The 23,255-nt window shown below is 33.9% G+C and overlaps 3 protein-coding genes across 4 annotated transcripts in view; 1 reads left to right on the plus strand and 2 right to left on the minus strand.

Annotated features, from left to right (window-relative positions):
- Positions 1 to 1,156: 1,156 nt before the first annotated feature.
- LOC125056150 (deoxyribose-phosphate aldolase) lies at positions 1,157 to 4,960 on the plus strand. 2 transcript variants are annotated; one of them, XM_047659117.1, is made up of 7 exons: positions 1,157 to 1,216; positions 1,321 to 1,514; positions 1,925 to 2,054; positions 2,325 to 2,554; positions 3,313 to 3,459; positions 4,142 to 4,349; positions 4,385 to 4,960. In XM_047659117.1, exons 1-6 carry the CDS (start codon positions 1,177 to 1,179, stop codon positions 4,328 to 4,330), a joined length of 930 nt encoding a protein of 309 aa, XP_047515073.1. In that variant the 5' UTR covers positions 1,157 to 1,176; the 3' UTR covers positions 4,331 to 4,349; positions 4,385 to 4,960. The 2 variants fall into 2 exon arrangements, with proteins under 2 accessions (XP_047515073.1, XP_047515072.1); XM_047659116.1 differs by having other exon boundaries at positions 4,142 to 4,960.
- LOC125056309 lies at positions 4,893 to 12,645 on the minus strand. The gene is made up of 5 exons (XM_047659341.1): positions 12,536 to 12,645; positions 7,285 to 7,914; positions 6,816 to 6,909; positions 6,432 to 6,567; positions 4,893 to 5,700 (listed from the first exon to the last, which is right to left on the minus strand). Exons 1-5 carry the CDS (start codon positions 12,551 to 12,553, stop codon positions 5,544 to 5,546), a joined length of 1,035 nt encoding a protein of 344 aa, XP_047515297.1. The 5' UTR covers positions 12,554 to 12,645; the 3' UTR covers positions 4,893 to 5,543.
- Positions 12,646 to 17,594: 4,949 nt separating this feature from the next.
- The window catches only part of LOC125055807, a 30,179-nt gene continuing 24,518 nt past the window's right edge, over positions 17,595 to 23,255 (minus strand). Inside the window, exons 20-22 of the mRNA XM_047658424.1 lie at positions 22,457 to 22,648; positions 20,737 to 21,759; positions 17,595 to 18,062 (exon numbers count right to left, since the gene is read on the minus strand). Coding sequence (XP_047514380.1) covers positions 17,917 to 18,062; positions 20,737 to 21,759; positions 22,457 to 22,648 — 1,361 coding nt within the window. The 3' untranslated portion in view covers positions 17,595 to 17,916. The remainder of the gene's footprint in view (positions 18,063 to 20,736; positions 21,760 to 22,456; positions 22,649 to 23,255) is intronic.

Consider the following 23,255-nt stretch of genomic DNA (forward strand, 5'->3'; position numbering starts at 1 on the left):
ATTCATGTTGTCATGTTTTTTAATTTATATATAGATGCAAAATAACTTCGCGAAAGTATGTTGTTAAAGGTGTGTCTTAAAAAATGTAATATATACGAAGTGTAATATTATATGTATAAGAAACACCTTTTATCATACAAGTAACAAGTTAGTATTCAAGTTTTATTATACATTCAGTATTATTCGATATTAAAAATATTTTCTTAGATATGCTATGCTATTTTTATAAAAGTACTAGGTAGTAGGTACATATATTTCATTTATTTATTATTTTACAGCATAGATGCCACACTATAATTATAATATTACACACTATCTTACTATCTACTAACAAATTCTATTTCTACTTAAAAATTAAAAGCAACTTATGTTCTCTCAGTATTCCTAAACCAGTCACAAATATATCCAGTTCTGGTTCAGTATCAAGGAAACGGATAAGCAGTGGAATCATAAGCGGAATTGGTGGCAAAGGAGTTCGTGAGCTCCTCTCAGACAACAAGTCGTACCTCCGGGATCTGATATATTTTAATAAAACTTCGTGGCAATTATTGGCATAACTTGAGATTTTGAGAGCTTTTAAGCAATAGGGAGAAACGTCTTCTGTTGTATGTTGTTTATATTTATAATGAAATATCAATCACACAAATACCTATACACCCATCGATAAGGATATTTTCAGTTTTATTAACTGGGTAGGTATAATCTTGTGATGTTTAATAAAACGATATTTTACTATCAAAAAAACCTATGATAATTTTAATGTCATTGTTTTATCGAATAGTTATGATATAATAATATAATAGAACCGTATGATATAGATATTACCTACTATCGATCCTAAATATAACTCACTCTATGGTATTAAGTTAAGACATCGATTTGACACTTAACAGTTCAATATCCTTAGAATTTGACTTATGAGTTATGACGTCTAAGCAAAGGCGGCTTTAGAAGTTAGAACAGTCAACAGCTGATTGGTTTACAATTCTTGTGAACTGAATAATTTTAAATAAGTTTTTCAAAGTGTAGATAGCGTATGCTTATCAAATATAATAACAATAGTTTATTATTGATAGTCGTCCACGTCGTGACATCAGGCCATAATCTTGTCGGATATTTCATAAACTTATAAACATATAAAGTACTTACTTATTACGTACGTATATTTGCGATACAATGTCCACTACAAAGTCTAGGGAATTTAATTTTGCCGAAGGTATGTTATAAATTCCTATCCTCATTCCCTAATGAGGATAGGAATTTCTGGAGGTCTAATGATTGATTGGTTTAGTTGTAATGCCAGTTACCAAATAATTTCAGTGAATTCTATCTTGATCGATGTATATCTTAACAAGAATAGTATAGAAGCACAAGTAAACCGAATACTTGAACATAATTTGGTGTTCGAAAATAAGAACTATCAGCAATGGTTGCTCAGAGCAGTCTCGGTCTTAGATTTGACAACTCTATCTGGTGATGACACAAGGTCCAATGTAAGAAGACTGTGTGCAAAGGTAAACATTCATTAAAATTTAAAAGACATGAAGAAATCTAACAAAAATATTAGTGTGTTACACACTATCTATCCTAACAATGTGTTTAATTGGCAATGATATATAAAAATACAACTAGTTTTACATTGTAAGTAGCTATTAAAAAGTTAGCTTATGATTAATATTCAGTTTTCCGTAAAATTAAATACTGTATTAAGTATTGTACCTATAAAAGATTTAAATTATTGGTTGTTATGAATATGATACTATCAGTAAAAGTGTATGTTGGTACAAAAAAAGATAGGTTTTGATAAAGTGCCCTGCTTCTACCCATCTAGGAATAAGAAATGATAATGACCACATTGTTTCATCTGATGGTCACCATAACATCCCTGAAAACTTATATTTATTTATGTATATTCGAATTTCAGGCAGACAGACCATTGCCAGAACTTAATATTGATATCAAAACAGCTGCAGTATGTGTATATCCAAGCAGAGTAAGTGACGCTAGTGATACCATTAATAGAATGCAAAAGCAAGATGTAAAAATTGCATCAGGTAAATAGGTGTTGAAAATTAATGTTTATGTTTGTTGTTTTAATTATTTTTTGTTGATGTGTTTTGATTCTATGTATTTAAAAGTTTTGAATGAATATTGCTATAATATAGTGCTACAAAAGAGAATTCTTTTGTAGAACTGTTTCGATTTCTGATTCCCATCTAAAATCCCTGGACAGATTATAATAAATTATGTGCTCCATTTTATGCTAAAATTTATTTTTAAGAACAAAGAGTTCTTAATATTGATTTTCTTTTTAATAATTTCAGTTGCAACAGGATTCCCCTCAGGCTTATATGACATAGAAACAAGAACACTAGAAATTAAATATGCTGTATCATGTGGAGCGCATGAAATTGATGTGGTTATAGACCGAAGCCTGGTGCTAACAGGCCAATGGCTGAAGCTATTTAACGAGCTGAAACAAATGAAGGAAGCATGTAAAGATGCTCATATGAAAGTGATACTTGGTGTAGGAGAACTGGGGTCTTATGAAAATGTAAGAAATTTTTTTAAGCAACTATATTGCAAAAGGCTGCTCGTATTTCTAGGCAACTCTGAGCTCTGTAGCCAATACTTAGAGCACATCAACTACTAAAAAGCCGGTAACGCACTCGCGAACTTCAAAACCGTTTCTAATATAAAAAAAACTTAAACTAACTATTTATTTAGTGATGAGTAATTCAACACAAAAAAAATTATTTGACCTAAAATTTTCAGACACTAATCTTGCCTTGGACCAAACAGACTGAGTAAAAGTCTCAAAAGGAAATAAATTTTCCTGCTTTTGGATTTTCAACTATGATCTCTGATGATGTACATTTATATTAGTGACAGGCTTACTTACTTTGAAAGAATTTTCGACACTCACAAAAATAAGAAACCCAAGAATTATTGCAAATTTATAATTTGTGTAAAATTACACAATAGGACCGTTCAAGTATTGCGTAAGCAGATTTACTGCAATTTAATCCTCCCCCCTTCTCTTGTCAGCAAAGCTCTCAAAAATTATAGCACATAAACATATTAATTTTTTGTAGGAATCCTCGAAAATGCATTTCGTTTTCAAGCATAGACAATGTGTGGGTAATATTATGTGTTAAAAATTACTGTTGACATAATCACCAAATAATAAACAAAACCGAAGGGGGTTATATAGTGCTTACATAATACTTGAACGGCTTTGAACTTTGGACTTTTACTGATTTTTAATTGCTAAGGCATATTCCAATTTATTTCTCAAATCTTATTTTGTAGGTGTACAGAGCATCTATAGTATCAATATTAGCGGGTGCTAACTTTATTAAGACGTCTACTGGCAAAGAGGCGGTGAATGCAACTCTCCCTGTTGGCCTTGTAATGTGCCGTGCTATAAAGAGGTGTTACCAGGATTATAATATTAAGGTATGGAGACATATAACTTGAAGCACAAACAATTGAATACTCCGCTGGCCCAAAAAGTGGCCCTGCGGTATCTTTGCCGACCTACTGTTCTGAGCTATGAAACACATTTTTAGTTCTATATAACAAAATGTAAAATAGTAAAAATTGTATTTGCACTATATCTCTTAGGTGATTAGGTGTATTTCTGTGCCTATACATTGATGTGTTGGGTTATTTTTATTCACTTTTAACTCCAACGAATTTAATATAGATTGGTTTTAATCTAACTTAAAGCTTACGAATTTATTCCATATACATACTTGATGTTTGAATGCTTTAAAGAAATCAATCACGGGCACACTCGGCAGTGGCATAGACAAATTAATAAAAATATATACAGAATCATTGATGAGGCCGGCCTAAATGAGTGTCCATGGGCTGCGATGACTGCCCTTTTTGGGCTTCCCGTATTTTCGTTTGCCGATTAAAAAAATATATAAAATAGTATGACTAATATGAATACAAGTTCTGTGTGTCGAAAAAAAAACTAATTGGGACGTAAAGTCCCATTTCGAAACTCTGTCTAGGCTCTATGGCGACAGAATTCAAGGAGTCATTTCCCCCATGACCCCTTGAATTCTGTCCCCCGCTTGATCCGCCTTCCATCTTGACACTTAATTCCTTAATTTTTATCTTGTTACAGGTTGGTTTAAAGCCTGCGGGTGGTATTAAAACAGCCCGTGATGCCGTCAATTGGTTAATTTTAGTCCAATCCGAGTTAGGCCCTGAGTGGGTAACGCCGGAGTACTTCAGGATTGGTGCCTCCAGCCTATTAGATGAGATTAAAAAGGAATTAAAATTGTTATCTACATTACCGGATGTGCTAAACTAACTATTCAATTTGAGGTTTAGTCAATGAAGTTCATTTCTGTCATCTGTCAAACCTGTCAAGTTGCCGGTAACTGTGACATGAAGACATTCCCTCTGACTAGGGCAATTACTCTCTAAATTTTCATAATTATTGGCAGAATTAAATTGTGCCGACCCTGTATTTAAACTATAATACATACGACGCTGAATGGCGCATTTTCCTAAGAAATCCAAATGTATGACAGTTACAGAGTAATGCATTACGCTCGTACTTTGTAACTTCCAATAGGGACAGATACCGATCCTAAAGTTTTTGTATGCCACTTATTCGCGTGTAACATAAACTCAATATTAAGATATTAAAAGTACAGGGCTCTTATCCGTCTGATTCTATAGAAATTATCTCTGAAAGCTTTCGTACAAATAATACTGATTGTGGAACAATCGTACTTTTTAAGAAATATTTTTAATAAAAAATATTTGAATTGTTAATGCATTTTTGTACCGTTTTTTAAGAGATGTACCATTTTAAAAACTTAGAAGTAAGAAACTTAGGTCGTAATTATTTTTACCAAAAAAAGAAATATTTTATATGTTTACATGTTTAATGGCAATGTTGTTGACATTTATAGTCTAATAAATATTATATATACAAGTGTGTCTTATTCTACGGGAAATAACACCTCTTTGGCGCAACTTACTAAAAAATTATAACAATAATAACACTTAAATTACAATAAAACCCTAGTTAAAACGACTTACCTATCGGTACATAAGTCCGTATAAAATCGTTTTGAGCTTTACTTTTGATTACAATACTAATTTCCTAGTCACGTAACACTACTTGGGCATTAAGTGAGTCGCAAACAACCTTTATGGCCCCCTGTCTATGCTTTATAAAAATCGTCCTTTCAAGGTGAGCGGAATGTAGGTATACAAGCAATGAAAGTCGTTATATACCACAGACACAACCACAAAATATGTAAATTTGTCGAATTTCGTAAATCGGACATAAACTTCTATCATTTCAAACATAAGATAAATTTAATAAATATGATTGTTTAATAATAATATTATTCATTTCGTTGACACAAGCCTAAAGGGTATACAAAAATATATGTAGAAGTAGGGTAAAAGTCCGAAGTCTCTTATTGTTGTCTCTGTATAGACCAAATATATTAAGTAGCTTGGAGTGAACTTTGACAGTAGTAAACCATAGGTAATAAATTACAATTTCATTCTTGAACAACTGGTGGGTCTGCTCTGAAACCTAATTTCGGGTCAGCGTCGTATTTAACCACTCTGAGTTTTCCACCTTTATCCATGTAGCCATAGTGCCCTCTCACGTGACCATCGTTGTCGCGCTCTTCATAGCGAAATTGACGATTCTTCCTGTAATAGAAGAATTATAGAAACATTTCATCGACTATTTTAATAATTCAAATTTATAGGATAAAGAATATTCAAAATTTTATTCAGTGAATTCATTTTTTTATTTAATATGCGCAGTTCAAAGAGCAGTGCTGGAAACTAAAATATGTTCGTTTTTTGTTTTATTTTTTTTTTGTTCTATGGTACCAGCTCTTTCTGCTAGACCGTATTCAACGAAGAGCGATTCGAATCGTCAACGATCAGTCACTTTCCGTGCGGATCTCTCTAAATATTCCATCGCTTTTACCATGAAGTGTTCAGAGGAGTTTTTCTGTCTAATACCTGAGCTGACTTTCATTGTCGGAAGTCAAGGCAGAATACAAAATACCATCCGTATCACCTCGACGTCCGACGTTCCACAACTGAGCGTTTTAAGGCAGTTTTTGCCACGCTTCACTCCTATGTGGAACCAGCTGCCCACTAAAGTATTTCCGAACCCAACCGACCCCTCGAGTGTCCATGAGCGGCGGTATCACTTAACATCTGTTGAGCCTCTTGCTCGTTTTCCTGCTATTAGATAAAAAAAGTACTTGTCACAACACGTGTTATTACTGCATAGAGGTCTGCGTAATGTTACCCATTATTGCATCATCAAAATCTATTTAAAATTAATTCAGTAGGAATTGTATTTAAATATTTAGATACTACTCGTGTAATTCCAATTTCCAAGCCCTGTACTTTAGTCTACTTACCCTTTTCCTGTATCATAACCAAATTGATAACTGTGAGGTCCGTTCATGCCGTGCATACGGAATTCCGTTCTTTCTCCTTTATTAGCCGGTACGTATACAGGCCTCTTCGCATTCTGCTTTGCAGGATAGCTCTCTTCTGTAAATGTTACGAGTATATGATAAGTTAATTTATAAGAGTTTCGAATATTGCATCACTCACGGGCTCTGTAATAAATTTATATCATATAAATTTTAACTCAGCAGTTTCAGTTAATTGAACTTCGCTCTAACAGCCGCCGAACTTCTTTATTATATTACAAGTTCATAAATTACCTTTAAACACAGCATATGTTTGTAAAAGTTAGATTAACTATGGATATGCATCAATTTATGAAATATGCTTACGTTCTGGGTAATCATGATTCGATTCTGAAGCTTGCTGTTCCGTAGGGGTAACAATTTCTTCATTATTCTGTGCATTTTCTTCAGGAACGATGACCTATAAACCACATAATCTTATACTTTTTATATCTTACTAGCTGACCGGGCAAACGTCGTTTTGCCATGTATATCGTTTATAATAAAAAAATTGGGATTGATCGTAGAGGGGTGAAAGTTAAGGGTTGTATGTATTTTTTAATGCTGTATAAAAAAAGAAAAACAGAAAAAATATCTAAAAATAAAAAATAAATATTTAGGGGGATGAAAAATAGATGTTGTCCGATTCTCAGACATACCCAATATGCACACAAAATTTCATGAGAATCGGTAGAGCCGTTTCGGAGGAGTTTAACTACAACACCGCGACACGAGAATTGTGCATATCTTATAATACTACTATTTGTAGTGGTAATATTGATATTAGTTCACTTACCTGACTCACTTCCTGTTCCTTCTTCAGTTTTCTTTTCTCTTCTGCCTGAGCATACAGGAACTGTTTCTTCTCATCTATTGGTGTTATATAAATGCCGTCAATGCTTGGATAAGGGGTCAATGGCCTGAGAGGCTTAGCCCTCGGGATTTCCGTTAAATTTTCAGCGAATTGCGCAATTGGAATTGGGACAGGTTTGTACCCAACAAACTTCTTTGGGTACAATAACGTCGGTTGTTGCAATTTCGCAACGGGTTTCAAAGGATCCGCAAAGTAAAAATTGAGTGCATTTTCTAATGGCGGTAAAAGCATTGTGGCGGGTAATGCATCTCTATGTGATTTCGCTGTACGTAAGTTTTCTCGTTCAGGCGATTTTGTTATTTGTGTGGATGGCGCGATTGGATACCAATCGCTGTCGGACTGTTGTGGCTTGTAATACATTAGGGCTTCATTTGTAGGCGGAAGTAGATACGTTGCAGGTGCTTCGACGTCTTCTGATTTCAACATTTGGTGCAAAGGTTCCTGGATTGTAGGTACGTATATTGGTTTGTTTTCTAAATATGTTGAATCTGTGTTTTCTGAATTGGCAACGGGTACTTTTATTGCTGAGGCGAAGGCACTAAGTGCAGTGATCTGTAATTATTATATGTGGCGTGAGTGCAAATTATTGCGATTTTTTAGAAGATAATAAATATCTATATCTATTACATTCCTATAATAAAATAAATAATAAATCAGTGGCGCTACAATTTTTTTAAGTCTGTACCTCAGATTTCTGTATCTGTTTAATGATCACCTACTTGCCTATATTTTGATTGACAAATCAAATTGGCAAGTAGGTGCTTAGCCTCCTGTGCCTGACACGTGTATCGACTTGTTCAAAGGCAAGCCGGTTTCTTCACGATGTTTACTTCACCGTTCGCGCGAATGTGTAATGCGCACATAGCAAGATAGTCCATTGGTGCACAGTCGGGGATCGAACCTACGAACTCAGGGATGAGAGTCGCACGCTGAAGCCACTAGGCTAATACTGGTCTGTTATTATTTAATATATTGTGATATAAACATCCATAGAAAAAAATTGTAGACAAGACATCAAAATATTCGTAATTAGTTACTAATTATCTATTTCTCATTTACTTTTATAAACTTTTATTTTTATAAGGTAATAGTTGCATCATTTGCGGCAATATCCGGTCAAGAGATCTGTGTCACAAAAACCAAAATGTAAAAAAGTTTGAGGTTCATTGGACCAGATTGGTTTTGGTTTTATTTGTTCAATTGTAGGTTACATTAAACGAAAAGGTGGTAATAGCTAACCAATAATTGCCTATGAGTTTGTAAAGTTACAACATAAGGAAGTTTGTCACTTACACTTACAACAAGTTTTGAGTATGTGTATATACACTTACTTGTGTATATACACTTACTTGTGTATATACACATACTCAAAACTTAGTGTCAAAATATTGTTTGACTTCCCGTCTGTTAAAGTGTCTTTATTTATTATAATCGATTCTTCAATTTAAGTGTAAGCCGTGAGCCTAACCGAACATAGTCTTGCTCGTTTTCCAAACACACTGGAGAACAGAAATTATAATCAAATATAGCAGTTTGATGTATGTATTTCCAATTCAATTCAAAATCATTTATTCATATAGGTAACAAAATATACACTTATGAACGTCAAAAAATAAATATATATGAAATGCTTCTAATTTTACGTTTACTGCCAGTTCTCAAATCAAGGGCGTAGAACGGAAGAGAAATAAACTCTCCGCCACTCTTTTTAATCGCCAAGATTTTTGTTTTACACAATGTTTGTAGGAGCTGAAACAATTACACCATGTTCCACAAAACAGCTTAAGTAATTAATAATAATAAAATAAATTAAAAACATAGATTTGTCCTCTGTCAGCAGGAGGCATGATGAAATAGGTATGTTCAGGATATTTCGCTGAACAATGAAGCTAAAATTGAGTTTAGTAGTATCAGAGCTAACATCTTACCAAAAATACCTCTTCCTCATTAATTTAGCGTAGATTTAGAAATGGTAATGTTAGCAAAATAAATATTGGAATTTTCCGTAGGTGAAATTAACAACGTAAACAAACGGTTTGCGATTGCACCCCTATATTCGTTTTTGATTGACAAAGTGAAAAATATCGTTTGATGCTTGTGCTCTTGTTATCATTTGAATGACTGATTTGAATATATTTATTTTTAATACAATACATGAACCTTTCATTGTGTTCATGTCAAAAGAAATTATAACAAAATGATTAAACAATAAACCAAAAAACATCAAAAGAAATACTATATTGACGAAATTACTGTGAATTATATTTTATAGACTTCATTAAATGAAATAGTAGTGTCAAGAGTATAAAAGTCAGTTTTTTGTTAAAGAATTAATTAATGAATATGGTTTATAATTATTATTATGGAATTATTTATTAAGTTTGATGTTATTTTTATTAAAGAACTGGGAGCATGAGGGAATTTTTACTTAACTAAACACATTCCTATTATTATTTTTTATCAATAGACTCGAAACATTTTAAAATATTTATTGAGTTAGCTATAAACTACATCTTTGATAACCTATATTTTTTTTAAATAGTGGTTGTTATAAAAATATTGTATTTGCTATAATGATAATGAGTTCTGTTACTATTTTGTGGTATAGCTATTGATGCAGAATTATTTTTCACTTTCTAGGAGTGACCCAGAAATCAATAGCTTTCAAGTTAATGCAGTTCATTGGGTAGTTTACCACGCGTTTTCAATTTCCACTGATATTTAGGCCATAGATTATATAGTTTAGTTATTGCGGGATAGATCTTAAAAAAAAAATTTACACTTTCTTTTTCAAACGTGTCGGCACAATGTTGGGTCATAGTTATATTTCTAATTTGTTAATTTTGTTTTAAGTTTTAATGTTTTTTTAACTTATGTACTAAAAAGGCTTTATGAAATCAACTGCGTTTTTTGGATTTTGTAAACTTAATGGTAAAACTTCTTTATAGTGTAAAACAGTATTAACAATTAAATTATCTAGTTACACACATCGTTGATTTTTGTTTTATTAACCTAAACACTAACTAAGGTAGTTTACCTAACCTCTTAATAATATAAAGCACTCACCCCAGTTTGCACACGTTATGTAGTAGGTACCTACTATTAAATTTAGTGGTTGCTTTATAATTTTCAGTTAGTCATACATTTTGCTAGTTTGAGCAGTGTTGGCCTGCGTGCGACTCTCATCATTGAGGTCGTATGTTCGATCTCCGGCTGTGCACCAATACACTTTCTGTCTATGTGTGCATTAAACATTCGCTCGAACAGTGAACCAAAACATCGTCAAAAAACCTTGACTTAGAAATCGACGGCGTGTATCAGCTAGGCTGATCACCTATTTGCCTATTAGATTGACTAATGATCATGAAACAGATACAGAAATCTGAGGCCAATACCTAAAAAGGTTGTAGCTAATTTATTATACTTTAAACCTTTAAAATTTAATTTCAAGGGCACTATTCTATTACAAACATTTGTCGCAAAAGAAGACAATTAAAAAAACCTTTGTGTATGTAATCGGCCCAGATAAATCTCAATTCTTTCTTTTCACAAAGGTTGCACGAAAACGATTGGTCACGGCCTTGTCTATCTGAACTATAATGAAATTTAGAAGAAATTCAAATGAAAGTGAGACTAATAAGCTTCGGACAAATTGGCGCAAATAAAAGTGGATTTATCCATATAAATGCCGTGTTACGTATTAATAGGTTGTGTAGAAAGTTTAGCTATATACTTATTTACTCTTGTTTTTCCCGTACGGAAAGTTATGTCATTTCCGCACCAAACAATACATTAGAAAATATAATATATATTTTTTAAATTACAAGCCAGTTTCCTACTATATAAGAATCGCTTCCGGAAGAATCCGTAAAAGGCATTTCAAAATTTTAAATTAAGCTTTTGTCTAAGCATTTTCTACTAATGATATATTAATATATCTAGCACTTAAAATGGGGTTGTGGAAGAAATAAACGAAGTTTTTTTATTATTTCGTGTATATAGCACGTTTAATCCTCCTAGATTACAAATATTCGAGAAACAGTAACATAGGATTATGTGCTTAGAAAGAATTAAATTATGTTGCGTCCATATAGTTCTAGTATATTATTATTTAATTAAATAAGTATAGTGGGCTATTCTAGAGCGGTGATGGCCTAGTGGCTGCAGCGATCTCATCCCTGAGGTCGCAGATTCGATCACCGGCTGTGCACCAACGGTCTTTATTTTTATGTGCGCATTTAACATTCGCTCGAACAGTGAAGGAAAACATCGTGAGGAAACCGGCTTGCTTTGACCCAAAAAGTCACCAGCATGTGTGAGGCACAGGACGCTGATCACCTACTTGCCTATTACATTGACTCATGATCATGAAATATATACAGATAGTAGCGCCACTTATTTTTATTTTTAAAGGGTTTTAGTTTCAGTTTTTCTACTAGTTCAAGGTTATTTTTTGTATTATAAGATGTAACAAATAGTACGTAAAAAAGTGTTATGAAATCATTCTCTTTTTATATATTTTCTGGCACTACATACGTTTTGACAGTTGACGCGTATTTGTTGAAGATTTATAAAGATTTCTAGGTGTAAAATAATTCGAATGTAATTTCAAAGCAATTATTTTGCATACAATAATCATCTTATACGATGGATATTGAATTTTATAGTTGTACTAGCGGACCCCGCAGACGTTATCCTGCATATTATTTAAAGCGATTAGGATATTAAATCAAGTATGAAAGTACCGACTGCAAACCAACCAGGGCTCCAGCCAAACGCATACAAAAGAACATTAAAATCGGTCCAGCCGTTTGATTGAAATCGGTTAAGTAGTTAAGGAGTCCATAGCGGACAAACAACGTGACGCGTAATTTTTATACATTAAAATGTTATGTTTCAAACGAAAATTTACGATTTTACGTTTATTTACAGATGTATCAAATTTTCTCTTTAGTAACATTTATGCACCGGACATTTCATTCAAAATTAATCCGTCGTTCACCTTAACCAATAATGATGTAGTAATTGATAAAAAAAATATTTCTTGTCATTAAATTTTTTTTCTGGTCGTCCAATAGTTTTTATATTATTTCTATAATAATTTAATAGACGGAGGAAAGATTGTTTACAAATAATGTTCAGAAATATATAACACGAAAATTTTGGTACGCACCATAAAAAGTTTCCACATCGTAACTCACGATTATTAACACAACACTTTTCAAGCAATGCGCCCGCTCAGTTAATCACAATATAATGAACTCGGGCGACTGTCACACTTACGTTATATAGATCGGCCACTCCACTGTACCTATAGGAAATTGATTTTGTTTTATGTGTTAGATAACTTTAAGTATTTACGATCTGGTTTAATTGTAACTTAGGCTCAACCTCGCTATATTTGTAGATATTGGAAAACTGAATGATACTTTTTCACTTGAAATATACTTTACAAGTAGCTATGTAAATTTAATTGACGACTCATTGGTCAAGTGGTTAGTACCCCTGACTGCGAATCCATGGGTCCCGGGTTCGATCCCCGGCTGAGGCGAACATCGATGTGATGAGCATTTGGTGTTGTTCTTAGGTCTTGGGTGTTTAAATATGTATTTATATGTATATCTATCTATAATATGTATGTATATCCGTTGCCTAGTACCCATAACACAAGCTTCACCAGCTTAGCATTGGACTAGGTCAATTGGTGTGAATTGTCTTTAAAAAAAAAAATTGTTTATTAAACGCCACAGAACAGTGGGTCTAAGATGTTCTTCGCTATGTGGTTTGAAAGTCCATTCTTAATGGAACAAAGGCAGGTATAATTGGATGTGATTGAACAGTTTCATTTAAGATTTATAAAAAAGAATTCCTTCCAACTCGAAATAATTGTCGTGCCGGAAGTCTAACCTAGAACTTCCGGGTTGTACGCGATTCTAACTATTAAGCCGGTAAACGATCAGTTAAGGAATATACAGTAAACATTAGTACCTAACACAATTATCTAATTTCCGCATAAAATAATACATTTAATAGGATAGACGAAGACTACTTCTAACTGAATTTACGTATTTAACATGAAAATTTAAGTAACTAACTTTCGAAATATTGATTTACGTGTATAGTATTCTGTGGAAGGAAGAACGAAGAAGCGGATGATTCTTGATTCTCTAGTCCATCGTTTTGCAACCATTTTTATGTCGAGACCCACGAAAAAGCCAAAAAGTTAAGTAAAACAGTCTTGCGACCCAGTCACTGTAAAATTATAATTTAGTTTTATAACACTACGCTATAATTATTCATTCCTTTAATAAACAAATCTTTTGTATATATGTAGTGTGTATTTATTGAAGTGAAACTTCTTTAGGCGCATGAGGGAAAAAAAATTACGGATAAAACGCATTATTATATTAGCGTCACAAAGATGCAGCGTTTTTGTCGAAGAAAAGGGAACGAGTGATTGAGACCGATTGAGAGAGACAGTAAGGGAGATCGAGAAAAAATACACGCTATTGGTTGATGTATTCGTTTAGTAGTTAAATATTAGAACTTTAGATGGCAATTCTGTCGCATAACGTCTTGTGCAGTAAACGCTTTTTTATTTACTTGTGTGAATATAGATATACAAATACATGGAGTGATCATTAACTGGAACATGATCATCTATTGGGGATTTTACCTTAGTAATAATTAATTTACAAAGAAGTTTCACTTCTGACATGTGTACTTTGTACGCACGCACTTTTTTTTCAACAGACTGCTACCCCCTTATAAGACAAACTTGACCCCCCGCTTGAGAAACGATGCCCTAACCACTGACAGGCCCAGATGGAGATGTATACATCCATATCGGTTGAAATTATTGGCGCGTTTCTAGTTATGACGTAATAGCCATAAATTGTAGGTGGCACTAGATCTGATACTATACATTTAAGAGAAACTTCAATCATGAATACATTTTTAACCTAACCACTTTAGAATGCTATCAGCAATCGTAGACAGCGAGATAATGTATCTTAAATATGTCACTTCCAAAAGGTTATCGTGTGGTGATGAATGGGTAAGAAACTCCACACAAGATTCAGAAGCGTATATACGGGATTCAGACTTTGCGCAGTCCAGATCCTGAATCTTAGAGCGAAATCGTTAGAACTATTGTAATTATTTCTTTCGAACCATGCCTTAAAAACAAATTACTTTTAATATTCAAGATTGCTAATTTATTTATTTAGGGGTTATTAAATTTGAAATAATAAAACCGAGTGTCATTGAATTTTTTATTCGACATCGCCGGTACAGTACAGATTAAAATGCAATAAACGTACCTCTCGAACACTATTTGTACACGGGACAACATACATACCTTATTGTACATGCGACAAAACATACAAGTATCAAAAAATCCAATAAATAGATAAACAGAAATACATGTTATTCATTTGAAATTTCAAATCGCATTTAGATCACATCAAAAAACAAATATCTATGAGATAAATTCTAGGACTGAATAAAAGCTAACTAGCGCGAGCGAGAGCTGTTCTTAAGAATTTTGAACCTAAACACTGTATTTATACCTAAAGCTTAGGGTCGCTCAACTCGCACTTACCCGAACACACAAAAGCTCAGCTAAACCAGCTTTTAAATCGACTTTTGTGTGACTTATTATATGAACGTTCCGACACTATAACGATAAATATTTCTTAAATTAACTTACGCTAACTTATCACATACGATCGCTCCATAGCCACAAATACTGCGTTCGCTGAGTACTCACTCAAATTGTTCATACCTAATAAGTACTGTTAAAATCCTCAAATAATACTTCAAAAGACGGTAAACAAAAGACTCCTTTCTCTTGAAGCGTTTTAAGACATCACAATTAAATGCTTAGATTATTAAATTAATCTCAAATAAAAAATTTCATAAACAAAACATATGAAATTACAAAGAGTCAGACGAGAATGATTCCAGCTAAACCAGTGTTCTAATACCAGCAATCCTCTGACTACAAGATTTTAAATAAATTTTGACTCTAAGCCTACTCTGATTTTTAATTCTGCAGAATTCAGCTATTTGTTTTTTCATTTTTCAATTTCAATACGAGTATACATCTGAGTCTATACATACATTTTATTGTTAGTTAATGTATTCATTTTATTAAGTGCGGTGATCCACATTCAAAGTGGTTTAAACAGCGAATGATAATTACGTCCATTTTCATCACAAACAGTAAAAAAACGCATAAGATAACCTTTTTCTTTTCTCAAAAAGGTTTACTAAACCTGGATTTAGTAGGCAGTGATGCCAGCTAAATAATAAAATAAAGTTAATTCGATATATTGTTCGTGATATTGAAATATTTGTTATTTTTGTATTAGGTCACTTGGAGTTAATAAATATTTAGATTTACCTTATGTAGGTAAAACATAAAACGTAGCATTTTTTTTATTGCACTCAAATAAGTCAAATTTGTCCATTTTTCGGTGGAGAACTTTTTTAGTAGCAACACTTATGAAGTGTCAGAATTCTACGGAATAAAAAATCAGAGTATAGGTAATCAATCATTTGTATGTTGTTCTTATATTAATGTACTATTAGAGGTAATCTCGATGCCAATAAGGAAAGGGAAATTCAGAAACGAGAACGCTCTAAGTCTCTACTACGTCAAAAATGTATTGGCTCTGGAAATTCCCGTTTCTGAACCTCACCATAAACATTTTGTGTTTGTACAACAACCAAATTACAGAATATAAATACCTTTTATTAATTGTTTCTGACATTTGAGTTTTAACATATCTGAATCTAATTTTGAACCGTCTTAGGCGCGAATCATACAGAAAAGGCGTAAGGTGACAAAGAGTCATTAACGCAAGCTGACTTTATAGTGATAGCATGTCTTCCTCTTAAGATGACGAAGATGCGCTCGCTTAGCTGCAACTCATTAATGTGCAGAGACACCGAAGATATTGGTGACGTGACACGCCGCTTGAGTATAATTAACAACGTGCCGCTTGCGTACATTTTGTATTGACGCGCCTTCACCTTACGCCTTTTCTGTGTTTCGCGCCTTAGACTTGGGATTGGTTCAGCAAATTATTATAAAAACATTATGAAATTTGGATTTAAATGTATTAAAGACAGAATGTGTTCTAATATAGCATTGAAATATTTGAAAATAATTAGTACATTGTATTAAATTTATTTCACAAATCCAATTGAACTGGCTAGTGAATGACGACTAGATTTTGTTCTGTTTATTTCACATTTTATTAATTTTAATATATATTAATGTTTCCTAAAGTGGGGCCCAAGCCCCACAAGGGGGCAATTCGAAAATGGACTCGACGTTTTACATTGTTTGGGGGCGTCCATAAATTACGCGACGTGTTTAAGGGGAGGGGGGGGGGGTCGGCAAATATCACGCAATTTTTTTTCTGATTGAAAAAAATTTTTTAGGAAAACGGTTGACCCTAAAGATGAGATGGCATCTCTGCAACTTCCCGCTAACTCCATACCTAAACGCTCAACATTTCACTTATTTTGTTTTTGAGCTCTTTTAGCTCAATAGTACGAATTCTGTGTTATTTTGAGTTTTCCGAGCTCAAAAAGATAGCTTCTTACGCGTTTACGTAAGAAACCCACATTTTGAAAAATCTCACGTGAGATTGGGGGATGGGAGAGGGGGTTGAATAAAATCTCACGACATCTCACCAGGGGGGGAGGGAGGTACAGAGAATTTAAAAAAACACCTCACGTAATTTATGGACGCCCCCTTTTGAATATTTACTTACAGTGTTTCATTAACAATTTCCAAGTGAAAAGTTAGTAAAACCAACCAACAAAGTTATTTAGGTAAACAATTAATTTTTAATATTAAAAATTATGTATGTTGGGCAGAATTTAAGAAAGGCACAAAATAGTTGGCAAACACTGTTGTTGTTCTAACCCATTTATTTGTTATCGAATACTCTTTGGTCTCTTTCTCCCACACTGTGTTAACGCTGTGATAAAAAGAGACCAATACATCATCACTAATTTAAAAATGCAAATAATAATTTTCCAACGTTTTGGGAATTACTCATTTAAAAATCGTTGTTCTCTTTTCATCACAGCGTAACAGAAAGAGACGCTTTAGTAATATAACATTGACTTAGGATTTTAAGTAGAATTTTTGGTGATTTCTACAGTTTTGCATTCTTCAATAACTGTCAAACAAAAACTATACGAAATAGTCATTAGGTGAGAAATATACCTAGCCGTTTTAAAATTTTAAAAATATTTTGAAAATGATCTATTTAAAATAGATGAGTTCCCACTATCTTCGGAAATTGAATACATAACTTTTATTTGAAGTAAATCGTCAATAGATGGCGCTCGTAACTTCAAACGTCAGAGTGACAATTGACATCTGATGACAGTATTAAACGAAATTTTATCCGATTAAGTGTATTATGACATGGTACAGTACGCCGAACAGACACACAATAATTGTCTTAAGTATTTTATACCTGAATAATTTTAATATTTCCTATTTAACACTAACTCATTGGAAGATTTCTACCACTGTGGGTTTGGGGGCAAATATGGGTCCGTCGTGGTGTTGGGTGGTGGAAATGGCGCTGGTGGGGCATATGGGGGATAATAGCCCCCATAACCCCCGTAGTACGGCGGGTTGGGGTACGCGCCGTAGCCCATGCCGTAGCCTGTAAATAAAATGTATAATTTTAAACAACTTTAGAAAAAAGGTTATTACTTTTACCAGTATGTATATCTATTTTTCCACATATTCCACGAAAGTAGTAATTTTTATATTTATATATATATATTGGAACCGTCCAAGTTAAATATATATAGAGATATGCGGGATTGTTCTGGAGGAGACTAATTCAGTTGACAGGTTTTGAATAGTGGTTACAACCCTTTTAAGGTTTCTGTATCTGTTTTGTAATCATTTGGTCTAAACATGCCAGTTTTCACGATGTTTTTTTCATCGTACGAACGTGTTAAACACTTTTTAATTAAAGCACCGGAGTTCGAACCTACGACCTGAGATTCGTACGTCAAAACATTGCTTCAAAAATTCCCAGAAATCGTGGCTCGTAAATTCGTTGAAAAAACTAAATCATTAAACACTACCTAAAAAAGTTGAAAATTTCATGGTTCGGTTTAGATTGAAGTATTTGCCAAACTAATTATTCACGGCGTAAATGTTACTGACGCAATTAAACTTTTCGTAACGACGGCCTTGTATTATTTGAAACGTTGCATGAATTGTATCTAGCAGTAGTCATTTCACAGATTTTCAGCATATACAACTTCAATTGGACCATTATTTATATACGAAGAAGAATTGCCTAAGATTGATGCGGTAACGGTGCGGTGCGGCGCCGGAGCGGTGCCGCAACGTCGTCCTACATACAAATTACTATATCATGTCACACGACGCGTTGCGCTGCCGCGCGGCACCGCAAGCGCCCCGGAGTTGTGACCTGCGAGACGAGGCAGGGAGGGGTAAAATATATTGCCGCATCGTGTGGCCGCGCTCTTATACAAGTTTACTAGACCGGACAGACGTCCTGTAAACACGTCCTAATAATCATTTAAATAAAAACTAGTCGATGGGCTGAAAAGTTCGTAGACTGACACATAGATTACATAGCTACTATTATGATTTTTAGTTAGCTATAAATATCAAAAGACACGTATATACATTTGACAACTGTCATACTATATTTGTCAACAACGAATGGATCAATGATTCAAAGTCAAAATCGATTCATATAAGTAAGACAATGTACAGAAATACATATTAAATGCTTCTACTTTTACATTTAGTGCCAGTCAATCGTAATAATTTAATTTTTTTATTTAACGATGATAAAAAAAATTTAACGACCTCCAAGAATGCTCGCTGGACAGAAATTTGCGCTGATGAAGAGGTGGTAATCGCCTTAACTAAAGCCTATTTTGAGGCCAAAATTGTAAGACCGCTATAATCGTTGTATCGCTCTTGCAACTATATTAAATATGCAAATTCTATAAAAAAATAATTTTACTATGTTAGCTTCGAACTTTTCAGCCCACCTTATTCATTTATTTGAACACAAAGTTTTATCAAAATATGTCCAGCCGTAGATTATATAGATAGAAATAGATTATCATCATCATTGTTTAACTCATCTATATACTGTAAAGTATGATACATTTGAAATGATTCAATCAGCTTAAAGAAAAAAAACTGCAATATTAAAATGGCCTCATTCAATACTCTCACCGTGGACGATGGGGCCTAGACCACACCAATGTATCTTCATGTATCCTCATGAATCCATAATGTCACAAGATTCATAAAAAATAACAAAGTAAAAACTACTCGTTTAAACTTATAATTTACCGTCAAAATTAGTCCCAAAATTAAATGCCACAATTATCAAATATTTATTATGCTACAATAATAAAATTGTATTTCTAAAGTTGAATTTAAAAAAATTTATTTGACTCAAAACAAAATTGATGTAATTTTTCGAATTGCCCATTTTCCCCCCAATTTAACTACTATATTACAAATCTTTGTTAGTGAATGTATCCATTTTATTAAGTGCGGTGCTCAACATTAAAAATTTTATGGCGAGTGACAATTACTTCCCTTTTCATCACAAACAGTAGAAAACGCACAAGTAAAGATAACATGTCATACCAGCTAAAGAATAAAATAAAGTAATTAAAAATAATTCGATATTTTGTTCGTGATATTGAAATTTATCGTTTTTTTTTGTATTAGGTCACTTGAGTAAGTAAATATTTAGATTTACCTTTTTGTAAGTAAAACATAAAAAATACGTAGCATTTTTACACGCTTTATATTAGCTTCACCTGTATGTATGTATGTATGTATGTAACCGACTCCTTCGGACTCGATTTTGACCCACTTTAAACGGACAGATTTAATTCAAACTTTGTACACTTATAAAGAATAATTTCATAGGTTTATCTCGAAAACACAATGAAATTTTTTTTAAGTCCACAAAGCAATACGATTAAATTGAGACAACACGTATTGCTGCTAGGACTAAAAAGTGGAAAATAAATATAGTTTAAAAAAACTATAAAACACGCTTTTTAAGCACATCAAACTAATAAGTGATAATAATTCCTAATTTAGGCTGAAAATGGTAATGAACAAAAAATACTGGTATTATTGTGAAAAAGCGTGGGGCGCTCTTTGCCATATTTTTCGTCTATAGAGCAACCCAAGCGTGTTTTATAGTTTTTTAAACTATATTTATTTATTTTTATTGCCCTTAAATAAGTTAAATTAGTCCCTTTTTCGGTGGAGAACTTTTTTAGTAGTAAGTTAGTATAACTTGACCTATTTACCTGGATATTGTCCAAAACCTTCCGGAGGTCCACTACCACTTGGGTACGCTTCGTTCGGCGACACTGAATTGGAAGGTTGCAAGTCACTCGATTCATTGCTCGTCGTGGAACCGCCAGTCATCAATCCGCTATGCGTCATATTCAAAGGCATGGATTGGGGTTTACTCGAGCTGTACTCCGGCCTGGGTTTGGAGTTTCCAAGTAAACTGGACACAGAGTGAGACATCGCTTGAGATTCGATTTTCTGCGGTGACTTCTTCTTTCTACCGCTTTTCTCCTCTGGGGAGTAGGATTGGGTGATATCGTCCAAGTTTCTTCTGAAATCTGGGACTCCGTCACTGTTTAATGCGATAGCCGTTCTCTCTAACCGGCTGAGACTAGATTCAGTTTGCGGTCTGCTTATAGATTTGTGTCTGTAGTTTTTCAGTAGATTAATCTTACTCTCTTTTCTACCCACTAAGTTTATTGGATTATCATTTCCGGTCTTTTCTGGTTCATTTTTGTTCGTTTCTAGAGCGTCTTCGGAGGGCAATTGTTCAGTCGTGGTCAATACTATTGGGGTCTTATCTTTATCCTCCTCCCCGAGATCTTGGACTTTAGATTCTTCTTTTTTATCACTTTTTACGTCATCAGCTTTATCCGATGCCGGACTGGGTTCACTTCTGCCTTCATCGTCATCGCTATCCAAAATTTGAGTTTCCTCTTCAAAGCTTCTCGGTCTTTCGTCAGATTTTTTGGGAATCTTTGTGATGCTAAGGGAGCCAGGTAACCCGGGTCTTAGCATTCTCATTTGCGGTGTTGGTAATTTTGGTCGTGGGCCGTAAGACCGCATTTCTCCCAAACGGTTTCTGATTTCTGCTATTTTTTGTCCTGGCATCAGCGATCGAGACATTTTTGGGCCCATTAACGAGGGTCTGGTTTGTAATCTTTGGAAGCGAGGACCGGATTTAGAAGTGATGGTGATAGCGGAATTATTTTTAAGTGATCCGGGAATATTTATAGGTGATGGTCGACTGCTCATAACTGGAAAAGAAAATTAATAAAATTATCGGCCATTGTGAACCTCTCAAGCAGATCTGCTTATTAAAAGCTCATGGAGACTGGAGTAATTGATTCCACGAAAAATAATATAATTGAGAGTTCTAAATGTCGGTGATATCCTACTTTCCAGTTCACAAACATTATCATTGAAATACACGATACATTCTAATGTCGTTATAGTATATGTATATCTAAAATGATTTTTTTTGTATAGCCTCAAATTAACTCGACATACTATGCATTCAGCCTGTATTAATCAATTAGATATAAATTATTATTGATCCTACCGTAGTTTTTCGGTGGTTACGGTTGGTAGAAACAGAGGTAATCGTGGATAAAAAAATATATAAAGGAAATATAAGAATACAACCAGCTCGGTAGCTCTGTAAAACCGATGCCAATTCATTAACTTGGATAATATGACATATCTACAGACTGTTATTTTAGCGCAAACCGAAGCGATCTCGGTATGTAATACGAAAATTCAACAATGATATCGGTATCGCTTCTAAATACAGACAAAGTCTGCAATTGCTAGAAAAGGGATAAAAATGGGATCAGATTTTTGCAAACACAACGGGACAAGTAAAATGGGTTTTGGGCGCCATTTTCACAACAAATTAGAATACACGTACACGTATACGTAACATACAACGTATAAATCATGTCTACAGCTTACTTTTCTTCCCAAGCGGAGTTTCCTTAGTTTCGCCCTTTGGCCCCAGTCCTTTTAGCGCTGTTTTGATCGCAATAATCTTTCCAGACTCAAGCTGCATATAAATCCCTTTAGGCGATTTTAAAACCATCACCCGCTGACCAGCCTTTAAAACAATGTTGGTCTTCTCGGATGAGTTCGTTGGGATAACCACGTCTGAAATAGATTTAAAACAAATATGTTTAATCATTATAACAATGTGTAAGATTTGGGTACCCCTTTAAGTATAAAATACAGTCAGTCAGAGATCTTCCATAACAAACTTAATAGTTAATTCTATAACAAAGCACCTCCAACTATTCAAAGTTAGAGTGTACTCCTCCTTCAAACGCACCCACTAAAAATGGGTGTCCATAGCTGCACTTTTTGGGCAGCCCGTAGGCTCGTTTAAAAAAAAATCTAATTTTGAAATTATTCTTTAAGCATACAACAATTTATTCTCACTGCTTTTTTTAAAGTACGCGTTTACCGACGCGTACACGTGAATGCGTGAGTGAGTGTGTGGGTGAATGTGAATGAATGAGTGAATGTAATGTGTATGAATGTGTTGTGACGTGAACGCTAAAATTATATGTAAGGATAACTTAGGTTAAGCTATGAATTACGAAAGGCCGGCAACGCACTCGCGAGCCGGCATTGAGAGTGCCCATGGGCGGCGGTATCACTTAACATTATATGAGCCTCCAGTCTGTTTGCCTCTGTTCTATAAAAAAAAACTAAATTTACTCCTTAAATCGATGTATACTGGTAGTGTGAAATAGTG

This window comes from Pieris napi, chromosome 14 (genome assembly GCF_905475465.1).
Source record: "Pieris napi chromosome 14, ilPieNapi1.2, whole genome shotgun sequence".
NCBI classification, from domain to species: Eukaryota; Metazoa; Arthropoda; class Insecta; order Lepidoptera; family Pieridae; genus Pieris; species Pieris napi.